The 26786-nt window shown below is 39.6% G+C and overlaps 1 protein-coding gene across 1 annotated transcript in view; it reads left to right on the forward strand.

Annotated features, from left to right (window-relative positions):
- The window catches only part of PDE11A (phosphodiesterase 11A), a 124944-nt gene extending 104367 nt beyond the window's left edge, over positions 1–20577 (forward strand). The window contains exons 16-19 of the mRNA XM_026075391.1: positions 514–581; positions 3603–3673; positions 6520–6603; positions 20416–20577. Of these exons, the coding sequence (XP_025931176.1) occupies positions 514–581; positions 3603–3673; positions 6520–6603; positions 20416–20577 (385 nt within the window). The remainder of the gene's footprint in view (positions 1–513; positions 582–3602; positions 3674–6519; positions 6604–20415) is intronic.
- The last annotated feature ends 6209 nt before the right edge of the window (positions 20578–26786 follow it).

Here is a 26786-nt window from a genome sequence, read left to right on the forward strand (position 1 = left end):
TTTATTACAGATGAGCAGTAGAAATTGCTTAAACAGTGTCTGGGATGCCTCTTATGATTATAGGTTCTCTTGCTACAGCAGTCACTTACAAATAGGCAAATAAATTAATCCAGTTTTCAGGTATTATTATATAATAATACCCTTACTTACATCATGTGAAGCACATGCTTTCTGGTATATTATCTAAATAATAAATAAATAATAAATAGCGTTAGGAGTATTGCAAAATTAGCAGTTACTCTCTTGCAATACCATTTCTTTTCCAGTGTGCAGTGCACAGTACCAAAAATTTGTCTTCTGATGACCTGCAATACATTAGGCTTCCTAGGCACAATTGTGATGTAAAAGCAACGCTGATGGCTGAGATTTCAAACGTCATTCTTTTCTGGAGGAAAAGGAGGTGCCGGGGCTGACATTTTATATATGTATTATTTATTTATGCATCCAGAATGGAGTTGTTCAGAAACCCAACAAAGGTTGATTCAGCTTGTATTGTTCATTTCTGTTTTTCAGATCAATGCTAATGACAGCCTGTGACCTTGGAGCTGTGACCAAACCGTGGGAGATTTCAAGACAGGCAAGTCATGATTAATAGCAGGGCTGGGAAGAGGCGGGACTGGTGGGACAATATTCCCAGGGCCCTGTCTTACAAGGGACCAAAACTGGAATCAATTTACAGCAGTATTAACGCTGTAAAAAAAAAATAGCAGGGGGTTTCTGCAAGGAATAGTTTATTGCATAATCTGTTCATTTGCACATGCTGGTGAGCAGTATGCAGGCACCTGAAGAGATCTGGTTTTATAACCTCTGCCCCTCTTACAAACCTTTTAAATCTGTATTTAAAAACGGATAGATTAAACAAAAAAAGTGCCATATGTAGTTTTGCTTGCTTGGTTTGTCCCAAAGCTTTTCTTCGTAGTGTACATGGCAGTGGCAGAATCTTCCCTAAAGCAAAAACACCAGCAGATGATCTGCAGACCTTGATTAACATCAAATCTTCAGTTTTTATAAGAGAAATGTGCTAATTAGCTCAACAGTGATGGGAACACTGCAAGTGCAGTATAGAGCCTTATTTAGCATCCTGTACTTAGAAGTAAAAAAAAACCTCAGGCTTTTGCTGCTGATTAGGCCCTGAGTATACATAATACTCAGGTCCAGCACTTGCTACAGCAACAACTAAAATGTGAGAAAGCAAGCTGCTGGTTTGCTGGACCAAGGCTCGTCCCAAGAGTCTTGTCCGTTACCACATGATTTCCCCGCTTTCAGGCATCTTTCCTTACTCAACATCCATCATTAATATTTCCTCTTTCCCATGCTAATAATACTCTGTCCTGTCTTCAGATCCAGAACAAGTAGGCAGAAGCAGGCTATGTTGGGAATTGGGGTTTTGGAGGAATATACAGCATCAACAGGCAAATAGAAAATACACGAGTGCAGTTCAGCGTAGGTAAGAAGCTGGTGTGAATTTGACTAGCTTAATGACAAAGTGATTGTTAAAAAAAATGGGGTGAAGAAGAGAAGCTAGACAAGAGAACTAGTGAGATGGGAGTAGCCAGATTTTTTGGAGAAAGACAAGGAAGGTAGTAGAAGCTGAAAAGGGCTTGTATGCTTTTGCAGTAGTACATGCACATTAACTCAGACAAAAAGCATTCATGTGGTAAGGGCTTCAGCTCAGCTTGCAATTTTGTCAAATGAATATATTTTGCTTTTATAAACAGACTATGACAAGAGTCCTTCTAAGGCTGTTATTCTGTTCAGCCAGAATATGATTACCTCTCACAGAAATTAGGGAGGATGCTGTTATCCTGCAGTGGGAAAAAGGGGCACAAGTCTTTTCAGTACCACCTAACCACAGCTGTGGTATTGTGGAATTCCTCCACATTTTTCCTCTTTTACCCAAGTAGCTTCTCCTTTTTCTTTGACAGCCAAAATGTCAGTGAGGATCTGCTTCCATGTTGTGAATCTTTGTGCTTTGGTGCTGAATCAGTCCTGAAGCCTCTGGCAAACTCTTTTTTACTCTTATCATTTTTGAGGTCTGCTGAAAATTCCTCTGCAGCCTCGTGTACAAGTTTACTTCATGTTGAAAAGTCCAGTCTGGGATTGATTGAAGCATCATCTGGTTGAGCAGAGAGGCCAAAAAGTCCACAGAGGAAAAGCAAGGGAGATATTTGGACCTCAACTGTGCATAAAGGAAAAGAACGTGAGAAGTGAGGGAGAAAGAGATCAAAATATATGAATCAAAGGGAATATAGATAAATGTGCAAAGGCAAACTTTAAGAGGACAAGATAGAAACAGACAAAAAAAGAGGGAAAGGGACACAAGGAGAACAGGATGAGAACAGCAGTGAGACACAGGGGTGAGAATACATCTTGATTAATTTTATACAATACACTTGGCAAACCCTTAATTGCTGCTAAGTTGTTATATTATTCATCTATCTGGAGTATTGATCCAGAATTTTTTAGTGTGCTGGGATTTCATACGTTATAAAGTTCCAAACTGTGTGGTAGCCTGGCTGAATATTTAAGAGTATTTTATAACATCACTTCACCTACTAMTAATTTTTTTTGAGATTCGCTATTTCAATTATAGCAAGCTTAGGATTTGTGAATGTTACCTACCAGGCAATTGCATGATCAAGAATTTTTGAGATTTTTATGAGAGAACTCTGTTGTGCCATGGTATTATGAAATCATTTTCCATCAGTGCACTTGAAAACAATAAGGAGGCATGACAAGAAATTTACTGGATGCCACCTTCAGTAGATAAGTTTCCTTTTGTTGCATCTCACATGTCACATGTGCACCTACCTTCTAAACCCCCACATATGAAAAAGAGTAGAATTTGTTTAGGCTACTATATCAGGATTGCTCAGTGTGTGACTTCTTGAAACTCTTGTTGTTTCCACAACTAATCTGTTTTTAAATCTCTCATTCTTCCAAGAAGCACAACCTCTTCTGAATAGAAAAACATCTTCATTCACAAAAATCAGAAAGACACATTCCACCTTCCATCCCACCAATTCTTGCATTTAATCCAATATGATAATCATAATCTGAGTTCACATTTAGATGTTCAGKTCCTATAGTGATGACAGTCACAGAAAAAAAATAAAGCCTGGTGGAAAAAACCCTTTTATGATCTCATGTTATATTCAGGCAACAGAGGTTACTTGTTAATTAATTTTCTTTGACAAGAGAAGTTGTTCAGTAAGGTAACAGCCTGTAAATACCCAGAGAGCTCTTGCACACCTTACAAAGCATTTGTGCGGAGATAATTATATATGCCAACAAGAAACCATAATTCTCCATTCCTTTCTCAATACTTGAATAAGTTACATGGAACTGCAATGAGCATTACCTCCATGTTGCATTGTAATTCCCCTAGTTCCTTATTAACAGGTGATAAAAATGTGCCTGTAGGTGATTATGGCTATCTGTAGCCACTGTGTGCTCAGTTCTGAAAGGTTTACGAACATCACTATTGTAGGTGGGACTATTAACTCATTTACAGTTAAGCACAGGCTAAAGTCATAGCCTCATGACCCTAAAAATTATGTAACAAGAACTCTAATCTTTATCATGATTTATATTTTAGGCAGCTGAACTGGTAACCAGCGAGTTCTTTGAACAAGGAGACAGAGAAAGATCTGAACTCAAACTCACCCCTTCGGTAAGTTTTTATCACTTCTGAAATAGCTACTCACTTGGATAGGGTAAGAAAATATCATTGCATTCATTCAGGAAAACAAACTGTATTTTGTATGGAGAGAAATATCTTGAAATAAATAAAAGCTCTGTCCAACGAGGTGCATTGAGAGCCATGTATAGAGCTCTCCAGTCAACTCAATTATATTTGCATTGAGTCCTTCTCTCCATCTTCTGTACCTATTCCCTGTTAATTTTCTAAAGCAACAAGTATTATTTCTAATGCACAGTATTCAAACCAGACATCACCAGATAGTTAAGGAAATCAAAATTTTCAAGTTTACTTTATGCTGCAGCCATCTGCTRTTTGTGATATTTGATGTATCAAATGCTGAAAAGGCATTTCTGTAAGTATGCAACTAAATATAACACTCTGGATGACAGACCAGTGTGTTAAGTGGAAGATAGGCAGATGAGTATAAAGTGTCAAAAAAAACTAAGAGAAAGAAAAGTTTCATAAAGGTTTTCAGTGAATGATTTGAAGAGAAAATCTTATCCAGGTTAAATACCTGCAAAATGTTGATCTGGATGAAACAGGAGAGGGGAAACAAGAAAGTTCTCTAAAGAATTTAACTTACAAGCCATTCACAAATATGTTTATGCTTTTAAAAATAAAAGGAGATAGTTCCATTGGTTCAGACTTGTTCTCGCTTTGGTAATATTTGCACATGAGCATACTCCCTGTGGAGATATAATGAAGTCAAAAAGTTAATCAGTTTGAAGTAAACAAGGCTCAGCTACAATAAATGGCTTTYCACTTGTACACTATCACAGCTGGGGAAATTAATGGATTTCTCTACAGTTGTTCTGTGCGTACATCTTCCCAGTAAAAGAGTAGCTAAAATCCAGTAGTACAGTAATCAATATCAGTTATGGCACTAACAATTCTGGGACCAAATCTAGTCCTGAGTAACTGCAAGTTTCATTCCCTATAACATGTGCCTTTCCTACCATGTCTACAAAAGCTACAAAGTGTGTTTCTCATGCTAATAAAAGCATACAAGTAATTTTTTTTTCAACACACACATTAATGTTACTGTCTTCAAGTAGCAATGATTTCCAGTTCAAATGGCCCAGGTCTAGCAACCTTAAGAATTATTCTGAAGTGTGCTGTTACGTCTTACATTTTAGTCATACTCTGGACTTGGTAGAAGTGCAGAGAAAGACCAAAGTCAGAGCTTCCTTCTGGATTCCTCATATCTTTTGAAAAATCTGCATCCAACAGCCTAGACAGGTGGGAAAGAAGAATGTATTGCTATTGTATTGTATCTGCAGCATTTCCTCCATCATAGGAGCCCTCTCACTCTTCCTTTGGGCTCTTCAGTTTACACCGAGGAATACAATCATTCGGGGCCCACATTTGGCATGCTTTGAAGCAATACAACGTGAAGGAAGATTTTCCTCTCTGTTTGGCCCTTCAGTTCCCAAGAATACAGTTAAGTGATGTGTCAAGTGTTTTATGTTGGAGATTAGACCAGTAATTAATAATGGAGTTCATCAGTTCTAACATCTGATGTCTAAGGATCAAAATCATGTGTGGAATTTTACCATACTGATAAGGAGGAATTTTTAAACAAGATCAGTTGCTGATGTATTTTGTGACATATCCCTATGACAAGCCACCTAAATAGGTATTGCTGCTGGTTAGATAAGATAGAGAAGAGAGTTGTCAGTAAAATAATGTGATATTTTGTCTGATAACTTGAGGATTTTTTTCTTGCATTGTGCTTAAAAAATCTGAAAAGTACAGGAATTTTCAAAATGATTTGAAGAGGAAACATAGAATTTTCCAAAATCCCACCCCAGATTCTCTTTTTAAGATCATTTAGTCCTTGAATCTTATCTCCACATCTTATTTAGTACACTGGGATACCTATACAGCAGGCTACAACTATATGAATTCAACCAGACATTCAACATAATATAATTGAGTTTCTGGAAGATAGAGAGGTTCTACAAAAGTAAGTTATCAAACCTAGAAGAGATGGGCCCAGAATAAGAACAAACTTTCCATGGAAAAAGACAGGAAGGTTTAAAACTTAGCATATTCACAGTAAAAAGAGACATTAGGTGAGTGGTGTGGGTGAGCCAGTAGAGGAGGACTAAGATCCAGTAGAAGGAAACATCAGGCTGATGGACCCAAGTAATCTAAGGTCACAGAGGAAACTCACTTTCAAACTCTTCATAACTTTTTTTTTTCCATCTCCTTTCATAGGGCAGTGCAGCCAGTTACTGAGCCTCTTAAACATCAACTTTGGCCTCTGTAATCCTCTCCTTAGGGGTGCCCAGCAGGCAATGAATTAAGCTGTTTCCAGAGGAACAAACTGGTAACTGCTCCCAAGATTGGTCTGTTGATTCCCCACCCTTTGGTTTCACAGACCTGGCTGGTTCTGCAAAAAGGGTCTGTAATTGTGAGGGAGGGAGCTAGCCCAGATCCTTCACTGTTCATTTTGCTGATCTGGAAAACCCTGTGCAAGAAAAAGGAAATTTCTACTCAAAGGTATCTACTTTACATTTCTGCAGCAGGAGGTTTTTCACCAGCTGAAAGTCAACTGCAGAGCATTTGTTTTACATTACAGAATTATAAAATTTAAATACATTCAGCCTACAAATTTCAAAACAGGATTGAAAATAAACAGTTTATTTTTCAAGCCAGACAAAGCAGTAAGAAGGCTGCTGCAAAGATTGATTATGGTTTACAAAGTGTTCTGTTTGTGAGAATTTGATCATAGCTCCAAAGTGCTGAATGATGTGTCTGTAAAATACTCCGGTGTAATAAAGCATGACAGTTTTGTTCCCTTCTCAATTCAGGCCATTTTTGATCGGAACAGGAAAGATGAACTACCCAGGCTGCAGCTGGAATGGATTGATAGCATCTGCATGCCTTTGTATGAGGTAATTTTTACTTACTGCTCATGTAGAGTCAGGAGAAGATTGTTCTTCCCTCTCTAGGGAAAACAAATTAGCTTACAGTGCAGCCTTGGAGGCTGTTTGAACTCTTATCTTTCTTTGACTTTACCAAAAGTCTGAATTCTATGCAGAAATTTTCAGATTCCCTGAAGATGGTAATATCTGTAAATACAATTTCTCTTTAAGTTCTAAAAGCTGTTAAGGCAACAGTTTACTGTGTTTGAGACAAAATGATTCTCACTGTAGCAAGATGGGGTCTGCGCTGCAGAGCGGTGCCAGCGGGATGTTCTAGGTAGGTGCTGCTTGTCTTTGGGCACAGGTCTGAGTCTGTGAGACCCAAAGGGAAGCTCAGGGCTGAGCCTTTGCACTCGGTTCTGGCTCCTTTCCAAACTGTTAAGGGGCACTGTAGGCCAAGGCTTCAAGGTCAGCGACAAATGATTTGTGGTTCAACCTGTGTGCTGTTTAACTTGGAGTTTACTCTTTTAATCATTCATCCACACAGCTTGTTTAGGTGCTTGGAATAAATTATAAGTCCCTAAGTACTACTTTACTAGGGCTATGAATGACCAAAATAATGTTTCTCTACTTGGATTAAACCAGCTTCAGAACTTGACTCGTGTAACATAAGCTTCACTGTTTTAAGTTTTTCTCTCTCTTATCTGTATACAAAGCAGAGCTATGCAGGCAGGATGATAAACAGAAAATAACACTACAGAATCTTAACCATCAATAACTGTGTCAGCCAGTATCCTGCTACTCACTGAAAGCACACAGACAGCCTTATGCCACTAAAGACCGCCACTTTAGTCTTCAGTGTCTGAGAAAATATGGACATGTTCTCACTAGGCATTTCTGGGGAATTCCAAGGATGTTCTCCCTTTTACCATTGCACCCAAACTGCCACACATCTCCACGGAGTGAGTCAATGATGATACAAAGCCAAACGTCGGGCAACAGGTACCAGCTCCCCTGTTCACATTATACTATTGAAAATGTGTGTGAATGTAGCTTCCTTACACACATGGAAAAATGGCTTAGCAGTTTCTTTTCATTTTTATAGACCAGATGTGTCACCAACAGCAACTGAGGTAAGAAGGATGATGCGTTTCCCCTGCCCTCTGTACCCTGTGGCATCTGAGGCTGCAGCTGTGGTAGTAATGAAGGGACTGCCCAGCAGTAAAGACAACTCCTGTTGTGTGACACGATAACATGCACTGGTATTAACAGCAAGTGGGCTACAGCTTTGCCAGTGTTCTTGTCCCTTCCTTAGGACAGGTCAGTCTTTGTCATGATGAAATAAACTGTAAATCTATGGCTTTCAAGCAATTAAGACAAAGTAAGCACAGAAGACCCATAGAGACTTACATTTTTTAAACTACCAAACTCATCTTGGACATTATGTGAGGTAGGGAACTGACCTTGGAAGAAAACTCTTTAAAAACAATCTTACTTTCAATATAATAGTTACACTAGAATGCATATTATACCAGAATTCATGATTTATAATAGCATCTGTAATCCAAAGAGTACAATAAAGTAGGAAGAGCTGATAATCAGACCATCCTCTGCATGGGAAGACTAGATCGGAGCACTAAAGCTCTGGTTAGTTAGCTCCATCTTAGCAGGAGATCTCTGGGGAATATATTCACATCTGATTTCCCTGCTTTCTGCTGTCTTTGCATCACGCTGTGCAGCTATTAGCCTGCTGCTCAACAACTTAAAAAAGAGACACCATCAAACCTCTAAGTCATTGCAGCAGCAGCCTTAGGGGTAAACAGAAAACTTGATGTCATAGTATCACACTGTGTGAGATGCTCTCTTGAATATGAAGCCAAGTTTTAATTTTCATATGTGGCTTAATCAAACCTCAATACACATATCACATCAGCAGTGTATTCAGGCATTGTAAATCCTCTGCTTAGGGCTGGCTAAACACACTACAACTATGGCTAAGTCCTGGATTTTTTTTTCTTTCTAAATACATTCTTTAAAATTCTAGCCTTTGTAACAGGTTGCAGGGACAGCATGTGGGGACAGAATGGGTTACATCATTACAAATGCAACAGAAAGAGGCAGAGTGGCAGCTGACAAATTAGTAAAATCTTAGCGGTGCTTATACAGCTCAATAGCATAGTGCTTATAAAAACCGTATGTTTGACATAAACATTTGACACTCATTTTGCTATCAAAATTACAACATTAAACTACAGAAAACAAAATCAAGGCTTTTGCATATAGTTATTTCTGTTATTAGGGATTAGAAGTCCTGAGTCCGTGTGGGCAGATGCCCGTGTGTGAAGCCCTGAAGGGAACTCTGCAGGAGAACATGCACCCATACCAACCGAGCTACTGCAGCAGGACCTTATGCTGTGCCCCATTCTACTTGACACCCATGCAACAGAGATGGTCCCAGCAGTCAGTGAATGCTGGCAACTCCCATTAAAGTCAGAGAGAAGTTTTGCTTTAACCAGGAAAGCAGTAAGACTAGCACATCAGGCTGACTAACGGCACATACGTTATTATTATATAACTGTGCAACTTATGTTTCAGAGAAAGCAGACCGAAAAGCAAATGTAAATGCAGAAAATGTCACATCTGTAGCAGAGTTCCCCCTGCAGCAGCAGGTGACAAGATTTTATTTGTTTGAGGCAGTCCCAAGAGTAGGCTATTCTTGGCACCTGCAGATTTCTAAGTAAAGTACACCTTCCAGTACAGAAGGAACGTTAGAGCCCAGACTTCCAGGAGTAATCACTGACCTCCAGACACCACACCAGTGCCACTGACCACACCATCACATACCTTCTCCAGAGTCCAAGCTTGCGGGCACTCTGGGTCACAGCTTAGCTCATGAAGAATGCTTGATAGTTAAAACACTATATAGACTTTGCAGAGCTTTCTACAGGATTATTCCTTGCACAAAAGAGATACAGATCCAGATTAAAAAAAAAAGCCACACGTATATGGCCTTCCTTGCCTCATTTTTCTCTCTACTCTGTCACATTCTTTAGGATCTGATCAGATAGCTGGGGAGCTTTGGCTCTACTTCCTCCTTATGTATCTGGTCTCCTCTCTGCCTTTCCTCAGAGTAGCTTATGACAAGCCTCTTTGAGGAGCAGGGTTTTTTGCCCCAACATGATCACATCTCTTTCTTTTATCAGGGAGATGTATATCTCGACACTGCTCACTCTCTAGAAACTATTTTCTTGATTTGGCCTCTTCTTTTTTGTGAGAAGGTTTACAAGTGACTAGCAAATCCTCAAGATTTGTGCATCTTCCATGAGCAATCCTGTTTTACTGTCCCTTGGGAACAGGGACGGTCCAACCCTGAAGAAAGTCAAAGATAGAGATAATATGCTACATGAGCTAACATGAAGTTTGAAGCTGAATATAGACACATAATGAGAACTGAGGACATTTTGCACACACACACACAAATTTCCCATATCCAAGTGTCTAAATCCAAAACCTTTTTGTGTTTGCTGGTGAAGGGGCACTCCCTAAGCCCAACTCCACTCTTGTCACAAGGTAAGCCATGGCTCTGCTCCCTTGATCTGCCCCGCATACACTGTTCCATGTGGGAATGAAGCCATCTCCAATTTCAAAATACCTTAGTAATCAAATCTGTTTCCTTCACACTGTGTATTAAAGGATTGTGAAGATAAAAGCTTTCCAATTTTTTGTTCATTGCTTTTTATTACACTTGGGACATTATAATTTTATTGAATTTACTTTTTTGTTACTGTAGTGATCACTGATCAGAGTATTTTTATGTGACAGTGGAGTTTTGCCCTGAGTAGCAGAACAGCCATCCATTTACTCTGAAGCTCTAATTTTAGTTAGGGGCTTTAGTTACACTTTACTGCATAACATTTGCTTTTCATTCAAAAATGACAGCAAGGAAAGTGTTCATCAGTAGAGATGAGAAACAAGCTTATTAGAATAATCATTTATATGGAAAAATATATATTTTGGAACTGTAGAGCATTTCAAATCTATTTATGTTGCTTCAGTATGAAATTATCATCCCCTTTTTTTGTCTAGGGCATTCTATAAAGGGGGAACACATGCAACTAAAGCAGAAAGTCTAAAACATCCCACTGAAAATAAAGCACTATGGCTACACTGACAGCTGCATTCACCATACAGATAAAGTATTCTGTACCTATTAGACATGCATGTTTGTGTAACAGAAACACAGAATTTGGATTGCTAAGACAAACCATTTCTCTGAAGCTGCAGTAGAGAGAGGCTCGATTTTAACACCATCAGATTCCTATCCTGGACCCTGTGGTCTGCGTGTACCTAAGACAGAATCAGTCACACATTTCCCTAGCTCAGATTAGATTTCTCTGTGGGGAGCAGACAGAGCGGGAAAGTGCAGATCTTATTCTTTTTATCATTAGTTTTCTCACAAACAACATCAAAGCTTTAGCGATCCACTGCAAACAAAAGATGGTAAAAGAAGCCAAGCTCTGTTCACAGTATTGTTAGGCAGAGACAGTAGCACCATGAATAGCGGGGCCAAAGGCTGTGCACTCTGCTTCTGGCCAGATAAATGCATAGTCAGGTAGTCAGTGGCAATGACAGCAGCTATTTAAATTTAAGGGAGATGTCTTTGTGGGAGATAAAAAGCTCACGACTTATATGTGCCTGAGATTGCCCTGCTCACCTCTACCTTGGTGCTTCATTGAACTGCTCCATTTTAGTGCTATTTTTAGTGCTATTCAAGATTTTCTTGGGTATTAAGAGCTTCAGACATATAACAGAATATACAGAAGTGAATTTGCATTATTCCATCCAAGAGTCTAGGAGGAATTTGGGAAGAGTAGAAACATTTATGTTTATTCCAGCAAGTACTTTAAATTTTTTAGACTTACTGTGGAGAGACAGTAAAAGTCCTTCTTTATCACATTGCTTGACATGCTCAGAAGGAAATACAGTTACTCAGTCTACAACTACAAGTGCTCTTATATGCCTGTCTTCCTTCAGAAGATAATGTCTAGCCTTGTAATTACATTCATCTTTAGAATAATGCCCCTATAACAATGTAGCTGCAAAAGCATCTATTCTGCTCGTAAGCATACAAGAAAGGCACAGGGTACTGCAAGTGGCAGAGTTCCTGCCAAGTGTAGGGAAAATGGACAGAACTCTCCAGCAATCATGGCTAACTGCGCTTTAACTTCTCCTGTACAAGAGTTGGCTTTGACACCTGAATTGAAAGCATATATGCACACATAGTGGCTTGTGCCAAAAGCTTAAACTCCAGTTACACTTAAAAAGGCAGGAGATTAACCTTTTAATATTCCTTTGCAGAGAAGAAAAAGCTATGCTTTAAGAATCACGTTTACAGTGCCATGTCCTGATACAGCCCTTTTAATTATCACTTCTACCTTTTCCCTCATTCCCTCAGTAACAATTCTGCCTAAGGAAAAATTGTATGAGAAATTCAGGGTTTGATCACTGCTCTAGAAGTGTATTCCTGTCCAGAATAGGCTGTATGGGATGGCTTAGACCTTACTCCGGCAAAAGTGGCTGGATGTAACCAAAACAACAACATTTTGGTTCAAATGTTTCTGACCTCTATAGTTGCAACTAAAAAAACTTTTAAAATTGTTTAATAGGAAAGAGCTTGTCTGTATGAACAGTTTCAAAATGGCTTATTGTACCCTTCGTTTAACCCATGACTGCATCTGTCTGTACAAAAGTCAGGGTACTGCTGTTCTATTTTAAAAGTTTCCACCTAGTTAGGGGGCAGGGATAGCATTAGGTAGCAAGTTATTCACCATGAACAATTTACAAATATTCACTAAAATGTGTTCACAAGTTGTTCAGAAGTGTTTTAACCAAAAAAAAACAAAACAAAAAAAACCCAAGACTAAGCTATAAAGAAAATGTGTTCGTGGAAAGCAATTTGATCAGGTCTGTGCAATTCCCGTTGACATCAACTTTATAGCTTGTTGAAGGAAGAAGAGGATAACTTTCTATAGATCCTAAAGAATACCCTAAAGATGCACATCTTTGGCAGCACTTATTTCTGACATTTGACTTGGACACAGACAGTGAAAGATAATGCATCTGTGCTTCCCGGGAATGCTTGGCTGGCAAGGATTAGTTAGGCAGATAGATAGTTTCAGGATGCAGCATGTGATAGGCTAAGGCTGTACAGAAATTGGCAGATTAAATTAGTTTCACTTTCTGTTGAAATCCCAGGGGAAAGTTTAGCCGTACTATCCAAGGAAGAGCAGGTGCAGCATATTCTGCTGTGTTTGTAAGAAATTTGCTGCAGAAGAAACTTAATCACGTTAATTATGCCAAATCACTGGGCTGGGGGGATTTGGTAGCTAAGGATCTTGTTTGTCCCTGGGAAAGGAGATTTTAGCACTGCAAAAGGATCTCTGCAGCCCTGAAATAGGAACTCAGCTAGATTCAGCACTTCTGTTTCCTTGTGAGTTTTCTACTAACGATGAACCTAAACAAGACAACCCAGAATTAATTTTCTTGAACCTTGAGAAAAATTCAGATGCTATGACTATTTTCCAACTCCCAGGAATGGAATAGACATCAGCAGACTGTTTTTGTTACCTCACACCGTTAACCTAAGAGTCTTTTTTCTGCTACTTTTGTATTAATGGAGAGAAGAGGTGAAGAAGAGTAATAGAACAAAAGGAAAACCAGAAAAAGAAAATGGAATGCTTTTATTTGCATTCCCCTCTAAGTCAGTCGCTATTTCATAGTGTAATATGGATAATTTAGGAGGTTTCAGAGCAAGGTTTTTGAGTCTGTGCATATCACCTACGCCTTTTTTTTAACAAGGAGCACAAAGGTCTGGTCCTCTTTTTTTGTTTCCTAACAGCAGTGAGGGCTTTTTGGTTTAGGGATTAACAGAAAGTGTTGTTTTTGTTAAGATCTTTGTAATTTGGTGAGATTATTCATGCGACATTGTATTACTATTGACGATTTCAGGAATTTACATGGTTTCACAAATTGCTCAGAAGACGACACAGCAGAAACATTTATCCCTTCAAATTAGAGTACTTCCTCAATTTCTCAATTAGTTATCTAATGCCAAAAAGGAAACCCATACAGTTCTCAACTGAAAGGACTGTCATCAACCAAGGCATTTTAGAAAATATGGGGGGGGGGGAAAGAAGCAACATTTGCCATTGACTTCAATGAAGCTAGGCTTCATTAAAGGCTTTCATCATGATCTGTGAGAAAAAGTGATTAATCCATAATACTGCAATTTCTGTTGCTGTTTTACTTAGAATTATCTGCCCAATGTATTGCAGAAGACATGCAGTTATGTATGGAAATGCATATAAAGGTCTGAGGAAGTAGATTGAAAAGTTAGCAGATAAGGTAGAAGAGACAGCCAATAGAGGGAACTCAAATTGTACAGCAAATCTGAAAGAAGATAAATGGATAATTTAACAGCCATTCAGTTTTCAAGAAAGACAAAGCACAAACTACATTGCATCAGAAAAGGACTAGAAATGATGATGGATGAAACGCTTCAAGTAAGTGTTTAACACAACAGATTCACAGTTGCCTGCAGAATTCCCAGCTGAGGGCAAATTCAAAGAACTAAATAAGGATATGAGACTGATACGGTTTGAAGAGTTTTTCAGAATCCATTTAATAGCAAGGCAGAAGACATTGATCGGCTGCTTGGTTAAAATGTTGAAAGGAAAAGGGGTAGAAATGTTCTGTCTTTTGCACAAACCTTAGATAGAAGCAAAACAATAAACAGCAGAGCCAAACAAGACGTTGCTTATGAAACAATAGCTCTTCTCCTCTGTGGGCAAAACCGCCGTTCTATGCAGTTATAATGAACAGACAGGTTAACTGTTTGTCTAGCAACTATAGCAACACATCAGCTGAGCTATTTCAGCAGGTACCCAGTCCTTCAGTAGCTCTCTTTCCCTCTGACAGCAAAAACACACTTGATGATGGTCAGAGCACACTTTGTTACCAGGACCTCAGTACATATTTTCCTCCCTGAAGTACATGGCACATTTTACCAATGGAGAATCTTATTTTATAACTCATTCATCCATATTATGTATGTTACTTACAAAGGAGTGCAACATTATTCTTGCTAGTATACCATCACCAGAAAGAAACATGACACTAACTCATACCAGAAGAGCTGACCACTTGTGCATGTATTATTAGATCCATTTCCAATCACAATTAGCTCCCTTCTGCACTGCTAACAATTTCTATAGAAGATATACCAGAAACTCATCTTTTCTGTCAGGGAAGTTAGTGCTATTAATTTCATCTAGTTATTTCTTTAGGCACCAGAAAAATTTCTCTGGCTGAAATGCAAAAGCAATGCACTGATGCATTGTGTACTTGACTACATGGACTCCTCCTCAATAAGTCCTAGAAAGAATAACAAGTGTGAGAAGACTGCTGGGGGGGGGGGGTTTATTGTTTTTAAATGACCTCAGCCTCCTCCCAAATACAGTAATTTCTTCAGAAAAGTAATGATTAAATAGGGCCCTAAATCAGTGAGGCAATTATTTAATTCACATAAGCGCACAGCCATAGGTTCGTAGAAGTTAAGCCCTTCACCTTCTGTAGAGGGCCCACTGAAGGCAGACTTTCAGTGATCTTTTTGTTTCTAGTACAGGGGCATATGTGTAGAMATGTTTTGGGTTTTTCAAAACATCTTTCATCAAGTAATTTTATTATGAAGATCAAGTCTGTGGATGACTACAATATAGGTTCCAGTTTATCTGAACTAATCTGAAGTTCAAGGACTTTCAAATAGATGGCTCACCTCTGGCCTATGTATTCTCTCATGAAAGCCACTTCAGCAAAACTCAAGCGTCCAGTTCAGCTTTGCTGTAACTGGTCACGACTCTCTTGACTTCAGCAATGCTTCATATGCTTACACCAGATCTCAATTTATCCCTACAGCTTCCTGGTCACTAGTCCTCCCTTTCAACTTAGAAACTGCCTACATAATAAAAGTGATTCATTAGAAAGCACCGGGTTCCAAAGAAGAGTGAACACTGTGACCTATAACTTTTTGATATGTGCTCAGTAATAAAACTGAATTTATACGGTCTTATTCCATAAAATCACTTTACAAATATTAGACCCACAGCCATACTTTCATGAGCTGTAATCTTGTCAAAGCTCGTAAGTTAAGCAAGGTCAGAACTGGTCAATATTTGGATGAGAACCTCAAAAAAACAACAACAACAAAAAAAAACCAAAAAAAGCCCCTTGTGGTCCCACATCTGTGGGTTAGGGAGTGCCATGCTCCCCTTTGAAGGGATTTGGTATTAGAGTACAACAAGATGTTGTATTTGTTTTAGCAGTTTAGACTCTGGCCACATCCGTGCTGCATCTTGGATGTTTCCAGTAACATCCTTTCCCAGAGCCAAGCTGACGCAGCAGATGAGTCCTCTGCCTCCGCACCCCCTCACTGCCCTTCCAGCCAGCAAAGAGAAGATCTAATGACAAACGCCTGCTGCTACCCATCACCCCCTCTCTGAAGGGTTTTTTTTTTTTTTTTTTACTACTTCTGCTATTACTGCATTCTCTTTGCTTTATATGCCAAGAAAAGCTGTTCTCCCCTTCCGCCACCCCCATAAATAGCTTCCTCTGAATATCTCACGCTCTGCCCCTTTGGAGCTCTTCCCTCAAGCAGCCCTGCCCCTCTCCCAGGTGCCATCACTGTAGTGCTGAAGGCCCCTTTGACCTTGTTTTGTACCGGAGGAGCCTATGGGTGAGAGGAGATGCACTTTGTGACAATATATCATAGGCAGAGCAGTACACAGTGACAGAAGGTACTTAAAATTGTTAACGATGGTAGGAAAAGTCTGTGCTATACGGCAAGTCTCTGAGAAACAGCTTAGTCGCTTTTTGAGGTCCGTAATACATAGACGCAGAAGGGAACTGCAGACTTAGCTGGCTTTTCCTAATGGCCGAGCGCGTGGCCAACAGCACGACTGCTCTCATAGCGTGCTTTAACAGCCTGTGATTCAGAACAACTTTTACACTAAATAGGCTAAAATCGCAAAGGTTACCAATCTTGTACCTATTGCTGTGTGACAAGGCAATTACATCGCAGCACAGGGACTCCATACGGGCATCCAGGTCCCAGGGCCAAGGCCGGAGCGGGGAATGGAAACTCCCCCAAGCGCTGGCTGCCCTCACGCAGCCGTGCAGATGCGGCAGCTGGCAGCAAGCGCTCCTGCGACGCAAAGCAGAGACATGATAAAACAAGGTATTTCTGGAGCTATGAGATTATCTGGTGGCATCTCATGTCAGGCAGCTCTTGAAGACCAATCCTTTTCCCACTGAAGCGAATAATAAATTGGGCCTTAAGAACCAAGATACCAAACTAGACAAATCGCTAGCAAAGCCGTTCCTATGAGGCATGCATCAAAAACAGCAGCATGAAGGAGCACTATTATCAAGGGATTTTCATGCAGTAAAACAGAAATAAAAAGTGCAGCCCAGAGGTAGAGAACCCTGACTAGGCTACAGCCAAGTAAACTTAAATAGCTTTAAGAATAAATTGTTGGTTTAATTCGGATCAGAAACGGGTGCTATGAATGTAGTTCAGTAAATGGTCAAGAACCTGCCAGAAGGGAGAGAAATGTGTTGCTTTTGAGGTAATTTCCCAGAAGCTTCATAAAAGAATTGATTACAGGAGTTTAATAATTAAAACAGCCAGAAATATAGTAATCAAATGAGTTTTTAATTACATCTCAAGTAGAAATAAAATCCAATTGGTGTACTTTCTATTGGAAAAGTCCTAGTGAAATGCTTTGGTAGCTGGAAAAAATAAAATAAAAGCTAATTTCCATAGGAATTATAGTATTAGGTTTAATTAAAAGACCAGATCAGAATGAAGGAGTCCCAAAGCGAAAAGATACTAAATACGTAAGCAGTGGTTTAAACATCAAATCAATGTCTGAATAAAGACATTTAATAGACCAGATGCAAAATCTGCACTGTCAAGTATCCCTAATCTAAATTAATGCATTACAAGATAAAGTTTCTTAAAATTACACTATATATTTTGTAAGTATTCAACAGAATTAATTGCTTGTGCTGTAGTAAAACTGAAAATCAAAGATATGGTTTATTCTTTCTTAAATACTCCTTTTTATTTATTTTATCAATGTTTAATGGTATTAGTTAACCATGAGGAGTATATTAAGTAACCTCTTCTTGTTATTTAACTGGTAAGCTCTGTTACACGTGAGTTATTAGACTCTGTGATACACATAATACTTTTACAGGAAATCTATATATTTGCTTTTGGATTTAAAAATGTGTTTACAGCTCATAAGATAACAGTGATGACCTTGAAACAAAAGTAAGACTGTGCAGAYGCTTGTTGAATCCATTCCTGATCTACTTGGACCTCAGGGCTCTGCTGCAGGCAGAGCAAAGCGAACTGATCTGCGTAGCTCAAGTACCACAGTCCTGCCAGCACCCCTCGGTCTCTGCGGGGCTGCCGAAACGGAGGCAAGAGGGGTTGCTGCTGCCCTAAGAGCACGGCATACATCCCGGGCTGCAGCGACAGGCACAGCGCTGGGCCGTGCCACCCTGCTACTAGAACTGAGAACACTGTGGTCTCGCGGCAAGTTTGGACAACAAGATGGTACAGAAAGGACACAGACCTAGCCTAGAGCTGACCAACCACACTGAGCCCGAGCCGGGTGTCGCAGTGAGCTCCTCCTCCTCCTTTACACRGCCTGTAGGCAGACACAGGTTGCTGTATACCATTTATGACAGGAACAAAATGTAATGAATTTTGTGCTTACAGATCCTGGGGCTGACGAGGTCAGAGTGCAGAATGCCCTCTTTGGGCTTAGAGATGTTTGAAATGTCCTGATTTTCAAACACAGGGAAAATATTCTTAAAGTGGAAAAATATTAGAAAAATATTTGATGAAAACATTTTGAAGATTTAAGAAAAAACAGCAAGTTCTACCTGTCAGTGGATGGATGCTGGCATCACTCTGACAGGGCCCTCCGCTTTGCACAGAAAGGATCTGATGAGTTGCTGTAAAGATCTGAATATCTAATTTGCTAAATCTAGACTGACTTGGTAGCAGTAATGCAGGTGCTAGTGAGCATCAGCAGTGAGCTTTTCACACAGGGATTTATAATGGGTTACTGCCCCTCTTTTTGGATGGGGCCAAACGAGATTTGGGAAATACATGATGATCTGAAATAAAGAGCTAAAAATAGGGAGCTCTAAGGTATGGTGACAGGAACATTATATTTCCAAGTCCGTTAAAGCAAAGGAATGAAATGTCACCAGCAAGCAATACTATATGTGGCAGAGACCACAATAAGCTCTGCCTCTTAGGCCTGGCCCAAGGGTGCGTAATTATCTGCCCAGTCCATGCCATATTCTAAGGAAATAATTTGAAGTGGATTTGCTTCAAGTTCCATACAAATAGGGTAGTTATGGCATGATTTTTAGAAGTGCTGAGCATTTCATATTTCCTACTGAAGTCAACTGAAACTGCAAGTTTTCAGCACATCTTAAAATCAGGCCATTAACCCTTAATTACCATATAATAGCTCAATTAAAAATCTACCAAGACTTACCTCAGTAGCTAACCAAGCTCCCATGGTTTGCAGGCTAGCTATTAAAAAAAACAGTTCTTTAGTGGTGTCTGGGCTTCTGGGGCCATTTAAAGTGGTTGCTGTTAACCCTGCTATTTAAAGCAAAAAATAAAAAAGATCAACTGCAAAGATACCTTCTTCCCTTCTCCTTTCCTTCCAATTTTCTGCACTTTCAGAGCAACTTTTGTTGCCTTCTCTATCATTCTTTTTTTCCCTGCACCAACCTTTTTTTTTAATGGCAAATACATAGTTCCCATACTGTCAGAGAAAGCAAGAAACCCAACTTTCAGCAGAACCCACTTCTTACTAATGAAAAACGCTGCAAAAGATCCCTACAACAGGAACTCCCTTTGTCCTGAAACTGAGCACATTACATGACTGCGTCGGAGGTAACTGGTTCACCCGTTCTTCACATCTGGGTGTTGCTGTTAGGAGGTGCTGTCTCTTTTAATGGGGAGATAAAACTATGTGAAGCAATTGTGGTCTTTCCCCATACGCGTTTGATATTAAAGGAGAAGGCAAAATAAACTTCTAGCAAAGGTATGCGGTGATTATATCATTTGGGGGCTGATTCAGAGCTTAGTGAAACCAGATGATTCTCATTTGCTTTTTTGGGCTTTGGATTGGGTAAGTAGAAAAGAGGTGATTTCAGTGAAATTTAAAAAGACAATTTTTTCTTTATTTTGAGCACACAGAAATAGATGCTCTGACAGCTTAGGAAAACACAGTACTGTTGTGGTTTACTCATCTATAGTTATATAGCAGGAAATAAGAATCTAGCACATGAGAGAATTTGAAGCTTATTTCAGTTTTGTCCAACTTGCCATCCACTTAGTGGACCTCCTGCTCAGAGGCACCAGCAACCAGATAGCCTCAGGCCTTAGAGGGGGATGCCTCAGAAGTAAGGACCAGYTTCAAGGATTAAGAGAAAGCTAAACTATTCAAAGCCCTTTTTGCCATTTTTGGTGCCTTACAGCCTCAACCCTCAAATCAAATGAGTATGAGATAGAGATGCCAATGAAAACCAAAGCCTCACTTACACAGGAATGCACAGCCAGGGGTGAGGGGGGCACAGTGTGCTCTACAGACTAGACTCCATTTATCCTGTTTCCCTCTAGACTGTGAATTAGAAAAGTGGAAATGTTGTCAATATTTTCTCTCTCTCTTTTTTTTTATCTTCTTCCAGTGTCTAGTGAAGCTGAATGTGAAACTGAAGCCCATGCTGGACTCTGTGGCAGTGAACAGAGGTAAATGGAAGGAGCTGCACCAGAAAAGACTTCCTTCTCAGGCAGCATCCTCATCCTCCTTTTCTTCTAGCTTTACTGTGTCTCTTGAAGACATAAATTAAGCCTGCAAATGTCAGCACTGGTTTACGATAAGAGCTGTCTGAGAGGCTTGCATATGCTTAGGCACGCCATTAAAAAAAAATGCTTTCACAGACATGCTTAATTAATTGGATATTATCTTGATAGCAGTAGTTTGCTTTCACTTGGAAGCTTAGTGGGTCTGAAAGAAAGGCCTGCAGTGTGACTGTGCTGGTATCTGGAGCGACATGGAAGACTTAGCACAAGAAGCATTCATTCAGCTCCACTACATTTCAGCCGCTGCTGTAAAAATCACACAAAGCTGACAACAGCCTGAAATATAAGAACTTACAGCTTAATAAAATTAATAATACAGAGCAGAACTGGGATGCAAGTTGGTCAATTCATATGCAAGAGCTGCAGGAAAAGAGAGTAGTATGTAATTACATTGTTGTTTTGCATCTCTTTAGTACATGTTATGAATCAATTATGCCTGCTTTTGTGATGTTCCTCTCTCACTCTTCCTTCCTCTTTTATGCTTGAATGTTCTGAAAAGCTTGCTTTGTATTCTAAAGAAGTATTTTTTTACAACAAAGCTTCTTAGTAATTGATCAGGGCCTTTAGAATTGCCTACCTTTGCTACATTTAAAAACAAACTTTATTATCTTTAAAAATACCAACCTGTCCCTGCTTTCCTGAGAAAGTCATATTAACAATGCAGTAAATTTTCCTGCAAGGGGAAGTTTGTATAAAGGCAAAATATTGCATGGTAATTTGGGGGGGGGGGGGATCTTATAAATATACTCCTTTAATGCATTCATTTTTTTAAAGTTACAGTGTCTCCTGAGGAAAAGATTAATGAACTTTAATGAAAATAAAATAAAAATAAAAAATGAAATCTGTTGCCTTGTGCTTCAGGTTTACATTACATTGAAAAGTTTACCATGGATATGCCTTTCTGGTAGAATTTCCAATTGAAATGAACATTTTGAAATGGTAGAGGGAAAGAATACCATCATACTGGACTGACTACCTCTTCTTCCTCTTGCTGTTCCTTCAGTACAATTTAAGACCATGTTATTAGAGCTTGCAGAGTACTAGTCAAGGCTCACATGCCGATGTCTGTGGTAGAGGTGTCATAAAAGTTTAATCAAACATGATAGGTCACAAAACCAAATGTGTCTAGTTCTGCATGATGACACCAGTGTTATGTGAAAGTTGGTCTCCTTCCATTAGCGCAGAGATCACTAGCGCAGCAAAACTATGATCTATGATTTGAGGGTGCTTCTGCTGCTGCATGGCCGGATACAAGAGGATTCGTGTTGCAACGCTTAGGAGTTCCCATTCATGGGGGGGAAAAAAATGCTTTTGTACTCTATGAAAAATGTGATTTAAAGACAGGATTGTCTGGCTGTGGGTAAAAGTCACACAAGAAATTAGAGCTGAATTCAGTTCTTAGTTTTACCCCTGTGCCAGACTCCATTTACTTCAGTGGAACTACCYTGACCTGGCACCAACATAATGGAAATCAGAACCTGCCCCAAGTGACCAGATGCTAAAGAGATTTTCAGTTTACAAATCTAAGGAAAGCGAGTTGTGAGCACCTTTGAAAAGCTGACTACATCTGTCTGACAGTCAAATAAAAACAAATATGCTGATCATTTCTTACAGACAAAAAAAGACAAAACAAAACCCTCTGTGCTACTAGTCGTGTGTATAGGAGAACAGCTGGAAACTGCAGTACCATTTAAGGAAATCTGTTAGTACACAACTGAGCCACATCATTTTCTCTATTAGAGAGCAGCAGACAAGGAGCAGAAATTCAGACTACACAGCAGTGAATACAGGCACCAAACAGAAATGTTTCTGCTATTATTTTACCACCTTTTTCTTCCCTGAATAAAGATAGATGCAGGATAGTAAGCAGCAAGCCATATAAAACATGCAATATGTACTTTATGGGAGAAACAGATACTAGGGATTGACATAGTACTGCTGGAAGGTACACATAGCTTTCCTGAATTTTGATATTGCATACTGCTAAGTATAACATAAATTATAGTGTATACCCTACAGCCTTCCCCAAGGTTGAGTTTCCCCTCATTTCCTTTCCTTTTTATTGGCTTCAGTGCACTGTTGCCCATAGCAACACCCACCGGCAGAGATGGGAATTCAGCATCACTGCAACCTGACATACAGTTGAAGCTCTAACAATGTCAACCATCAATCAAATGACTGTTTGTAATTGCCTCCATCTATTTCTCCTGTCTTTAGGTATCTTTCCTTTTGGGGGTCAAAATTCAGAAAGTGCTGACTAATGTTATGGTTCTGTTCCTCCATCACAAGGAAGAAAATGAGAGTGCTTAGTTAGATCTTTATCAAATTGTTCTTAGGCAAAATGAAGCAACCCTACTGAAATCAGTGAGTCATAGGAGTGTATCTCAGAACAGAATTTGGTCTCTGAGACTGATATATCTCAATCTAGGGGGAAAAAGATCTTAGAATGTACTCAAATTTTCTCAATGCTCAGCTTAGGAATCAGCAAAAGACTTGCATTTTTAAGAGAAAAGGTTCTTTGTGGAAGCACACAGTACAGTAAAGAAACATATGTTTCAAGTTTCTCATATTTAAGATGGTAGGAAGCAATTTTTAAGTAATGTTTACAAGCTTGATATATAGAGATTCTATCTGCTTTTCATTATTTTCTTCTGATACTGAAACACTTTTCTGGTATTTCAGTCAGTTTTGTCAAACTATTCCAAAAGAGATGTGCACGTGAGAGATTTTTATATAAATTATTAAGTCTGAATTCTCCATCTTTTACTTATTTGCCTGACCACTGCACAATCAGAGATCAAAATCCATTGATACCAGCTTATTTCTGCAATTGTGTGTAAAATACAAGACCATAATAGGAGAGGACTAATTAGAGGACATGTGGAAAACAGAACAGAAAATCTGCTGTTAGGACAGCACTAATAAAACCCTGCTTGGCCTTTCTCTGAAGCTGCCCAACATGCTGTTATGTCTGAGCAATAGAAGCATCCTCATTTATTTGCTTCTGCTGTTAGTGGAAATTTTGCCTTGAGTGAGGACTCTAATATTTGCAATTCCAGTGGTAAAATGTGAGCGCATGGAACATCCACAGGACCTTAGGGGCTTACATCTTCCCTGAAGGTGCTTTGAGCTAGTTCAGCCGCAATGCCTTTTTTTCTAGGTGCAGCCTGAATCCGTTCAGGTTTCCTGTACCATGAGCTATGGGCCAAGGGGTTTCACAGAAGCCAGCCAGCTGCCCTCACTTAATAGCAGAAGATGCTGAGGAGAAGAACTGGGCCTTCATCCAAGCCCTCAAAGATAGTTCAGGCCACACAGTAATTCCACTCAGGATTCTCACCTTTGAGACCCCTTACCTAAACAAGTGCATAAACACATTGCCTAGGGCAAACTGGAGGGAGCCTTGTGCTAGAATCCCACTCGATTTGGAGCAAGCTTTTGAACTATGGTTGCACCTTAACCTGTGGCCTGTTGGGAGTCACAAGGATAGGCTTGTCCCAAGCCCTCCTGCTGAAGCTGCTCCACATTGAGGAGCTGCGTACACGTTCGTAGCAGGGAGAGCAAACTCCCCCCCAGTTACAGAACTGATTTCTGTTTGACCTGCTTTGCTTTGGTTATTTATACAAAGCAGAATGGCTTCAGCCAAAGGGCTGGAGAGTGGCTCACGCGTGCCGCTCTCGCAGGCCTGAGGTTAAAGCCCTCTCCTGGGACAAGAGATTGTGACTTGCCAAGAAAACCAAATACTGGTTAAGGCCATAGGAGACTGGGTCAAGGCTCTCCTCTGAATCGGACTGAAGAAGGGCTTCCCTCCTCCCCCCATCTCAGAACAAGACTTCCAAGAGGAGTCTTTGGCCATAATCCTGGTAGCAAAATAAGACAGAGATTTGCCCTAAAAAGGCCTAGTCGTTTGGCCTCTCTCCCAGGCTGGGACCTGCAGGCAAATGAGGACTTCGTCCAGACACGGTTTCATTCCTGCTCCAAAGCAGAAACATACACACTTACAAGGTTAGGCAGCAGCAGCTCATAACAGTTAAATTTGGACACTTGACGTGGCAATTAGACACTTATCTCCCAATTAGCTCTGTCATAGCCAGCCCCTACTGCTTTGCAGGACCAAGGGATCTTGCTGAAAAGGCCATTAGTATGTTTGTGCCCTGAAGAAAATAACTAGAGAGTAGATGAGTATGTTTCATTTTATCTCAGGTATTCATCAGAAGGTGTCCTTGGTACGGTAGCTGCATTTTCTGCACTGGTGACCTTGCTAATTGCTCCTACTTCTAGTGCGCTGCGATTTCATAACATGCTGACAGTTATCAGCAAAGCCAATACTAGCGCTCACAAACTATTTTTGAAGACTGCAACCAGCAGTGCCTAATATAATTTGTAAGATTTAGACTAACTAATCCTAACAAAAAATAGGACAGTGTTTCAGTCTACAGGCTGAATATTTATTTTCCCTTCATAAAACGAAGACAATTTTAGTTATAGCTAGATATTTTGTATATTGAGTGAGATTTTAGAATAGGATTATTTGAGGTTATGCAAAACATAACAGACACTTCCACCGCTTAGAATGTTCCAGGAAAGAAAGTGTAGAGCAAGAAAATTATATTGGCTCTATCAAAGAAACTGAAGATTTTAATAATAAAATTATATGAATGGTTTTGAATGAAACAACGAAATGTAAGCTATAAATCAACTGAAATAAGAGACTCCAGAGGTTTTAATGACTTGAATGTGGCAGTATTGGAATACATACCAAATTGCTTGTTACCTTTTCTTTCTTGGATTATCTTGTATTTAATTACCAATTTATGAACATGTTGGACACTGCATCTTACAATTGTGTGGGGAACACCATTATAAGCTTTCAACCTTTGTGTATGGGAAACAATTGACACATGCACAGATACAGCGTGTATATTTTCTAATGCAAGTGAATCCTACATATTTTCAAAATGCATAGCTTAGGACTTCTGCATCTATCTCCTTTTTGCATTTTAAGATCATTACCCTTATTGTTTTGCTTTAGTAGATTAAACAATGCTGATTCAGCTTTTTTAAAGCATGTTTTTGAAATTAACAACTTGGTTTTATTGGTCTCACTAAAAAAATATAATAAACCACTTTAATGGCTTCCTGTGATTTATTTTTTTATTTTTCATTGCAACTATTTTGTCAGGTTGAATCAGAACTGTATCTATTGATTACCAAATCACACGGAAGAGCAAGGAAAGCACACGCAACTGAGCAGCTCAAAAATAATTTTTGAAACACGACCTTACAGCATTCGTTCCTGGGAACAAGCCTAACTTCCCTAGATACACTTGGCATTGTTTTAGAATAACTAGAAACAGAATCTGGCCAGTGACTAGAACTGTTTATATCTTCAGAAATTACTCAGACTAATACAAGTCCTTGGTATTGAATCTTCAGGATGTATCATTATTCAGCAGAAATACTTAGCAAGAGCACTCAGCAGAATACCTTGGCAAAAATAAAACCCCCAAACCAAAAAAGCCCTCTGAAGAACAATTACTTTGTTGAAATAAGCAATTTCAGAAAAGTACTAAAACATTTGCTTTACTCTATTAGAGCTCTAGGAAAGCTGTCAGATTCTCTTAGGATACAAACATCCTTCCTTTCCTCAGACTTTACAAACTTTGGATCGTGATAAAGGAAGTGTTTCACGTTTAAAAAGCACAAGACATCAATAAAATACAAGTCCTGTCTTCCAGGACTGTGTATTTAGCTTAGGGCTTCCCTTTACAGTACTACTTACTGTTTTAAAATATTTAAAGTTTATTTCTCAAGATTTACAAATAAACCATTTGAAATATTCAGTAAATTTCATTTTATCCTTTATTCCTTTCAACTGCAGGAAATATTGAAAAGAAGAAAACATTCAAGTCTAGGTAGTATTTTAAAGAAAAGAGATCTTATCTGAGCTGACCTGCGATTGTTACCAAACACTCCGCTTTACTGCCTGGCAGATGAAAACACGAAAGGGAACAGCAAATGACAGGAGAACGCGGAAAATACCACTTCTTTCTCCGACAGCAACTCTCACGCGCACCCTGGCCGCTGGGGGAACACGGACGCAGCCCCGCGACGCAGCTCGCCGCCATCGGGCGCCGCAGCGGCCTGTGGGGGCCGGAGGGTCACGAGCGCGCGGGGACGCGCGACGCCGTCGCGCTGC

The sequence above is a fragment of the Apteryx rowi genome, unplaced genomic scaffold (genome assembly GCF_003343035.1).
Source record: "Apteryx rowi isolate R43461 unplaced genomic scaffold, aptRow1 scaffold_110, whole genome shotgun sequence".
NCBI classification, from domain to species: domain Eukaryota; kingdom Metazoa; phylum Chordata; class Aves; order Apterygiformes; family Apterygidae; genus Apteryx; species Apteryx rowi.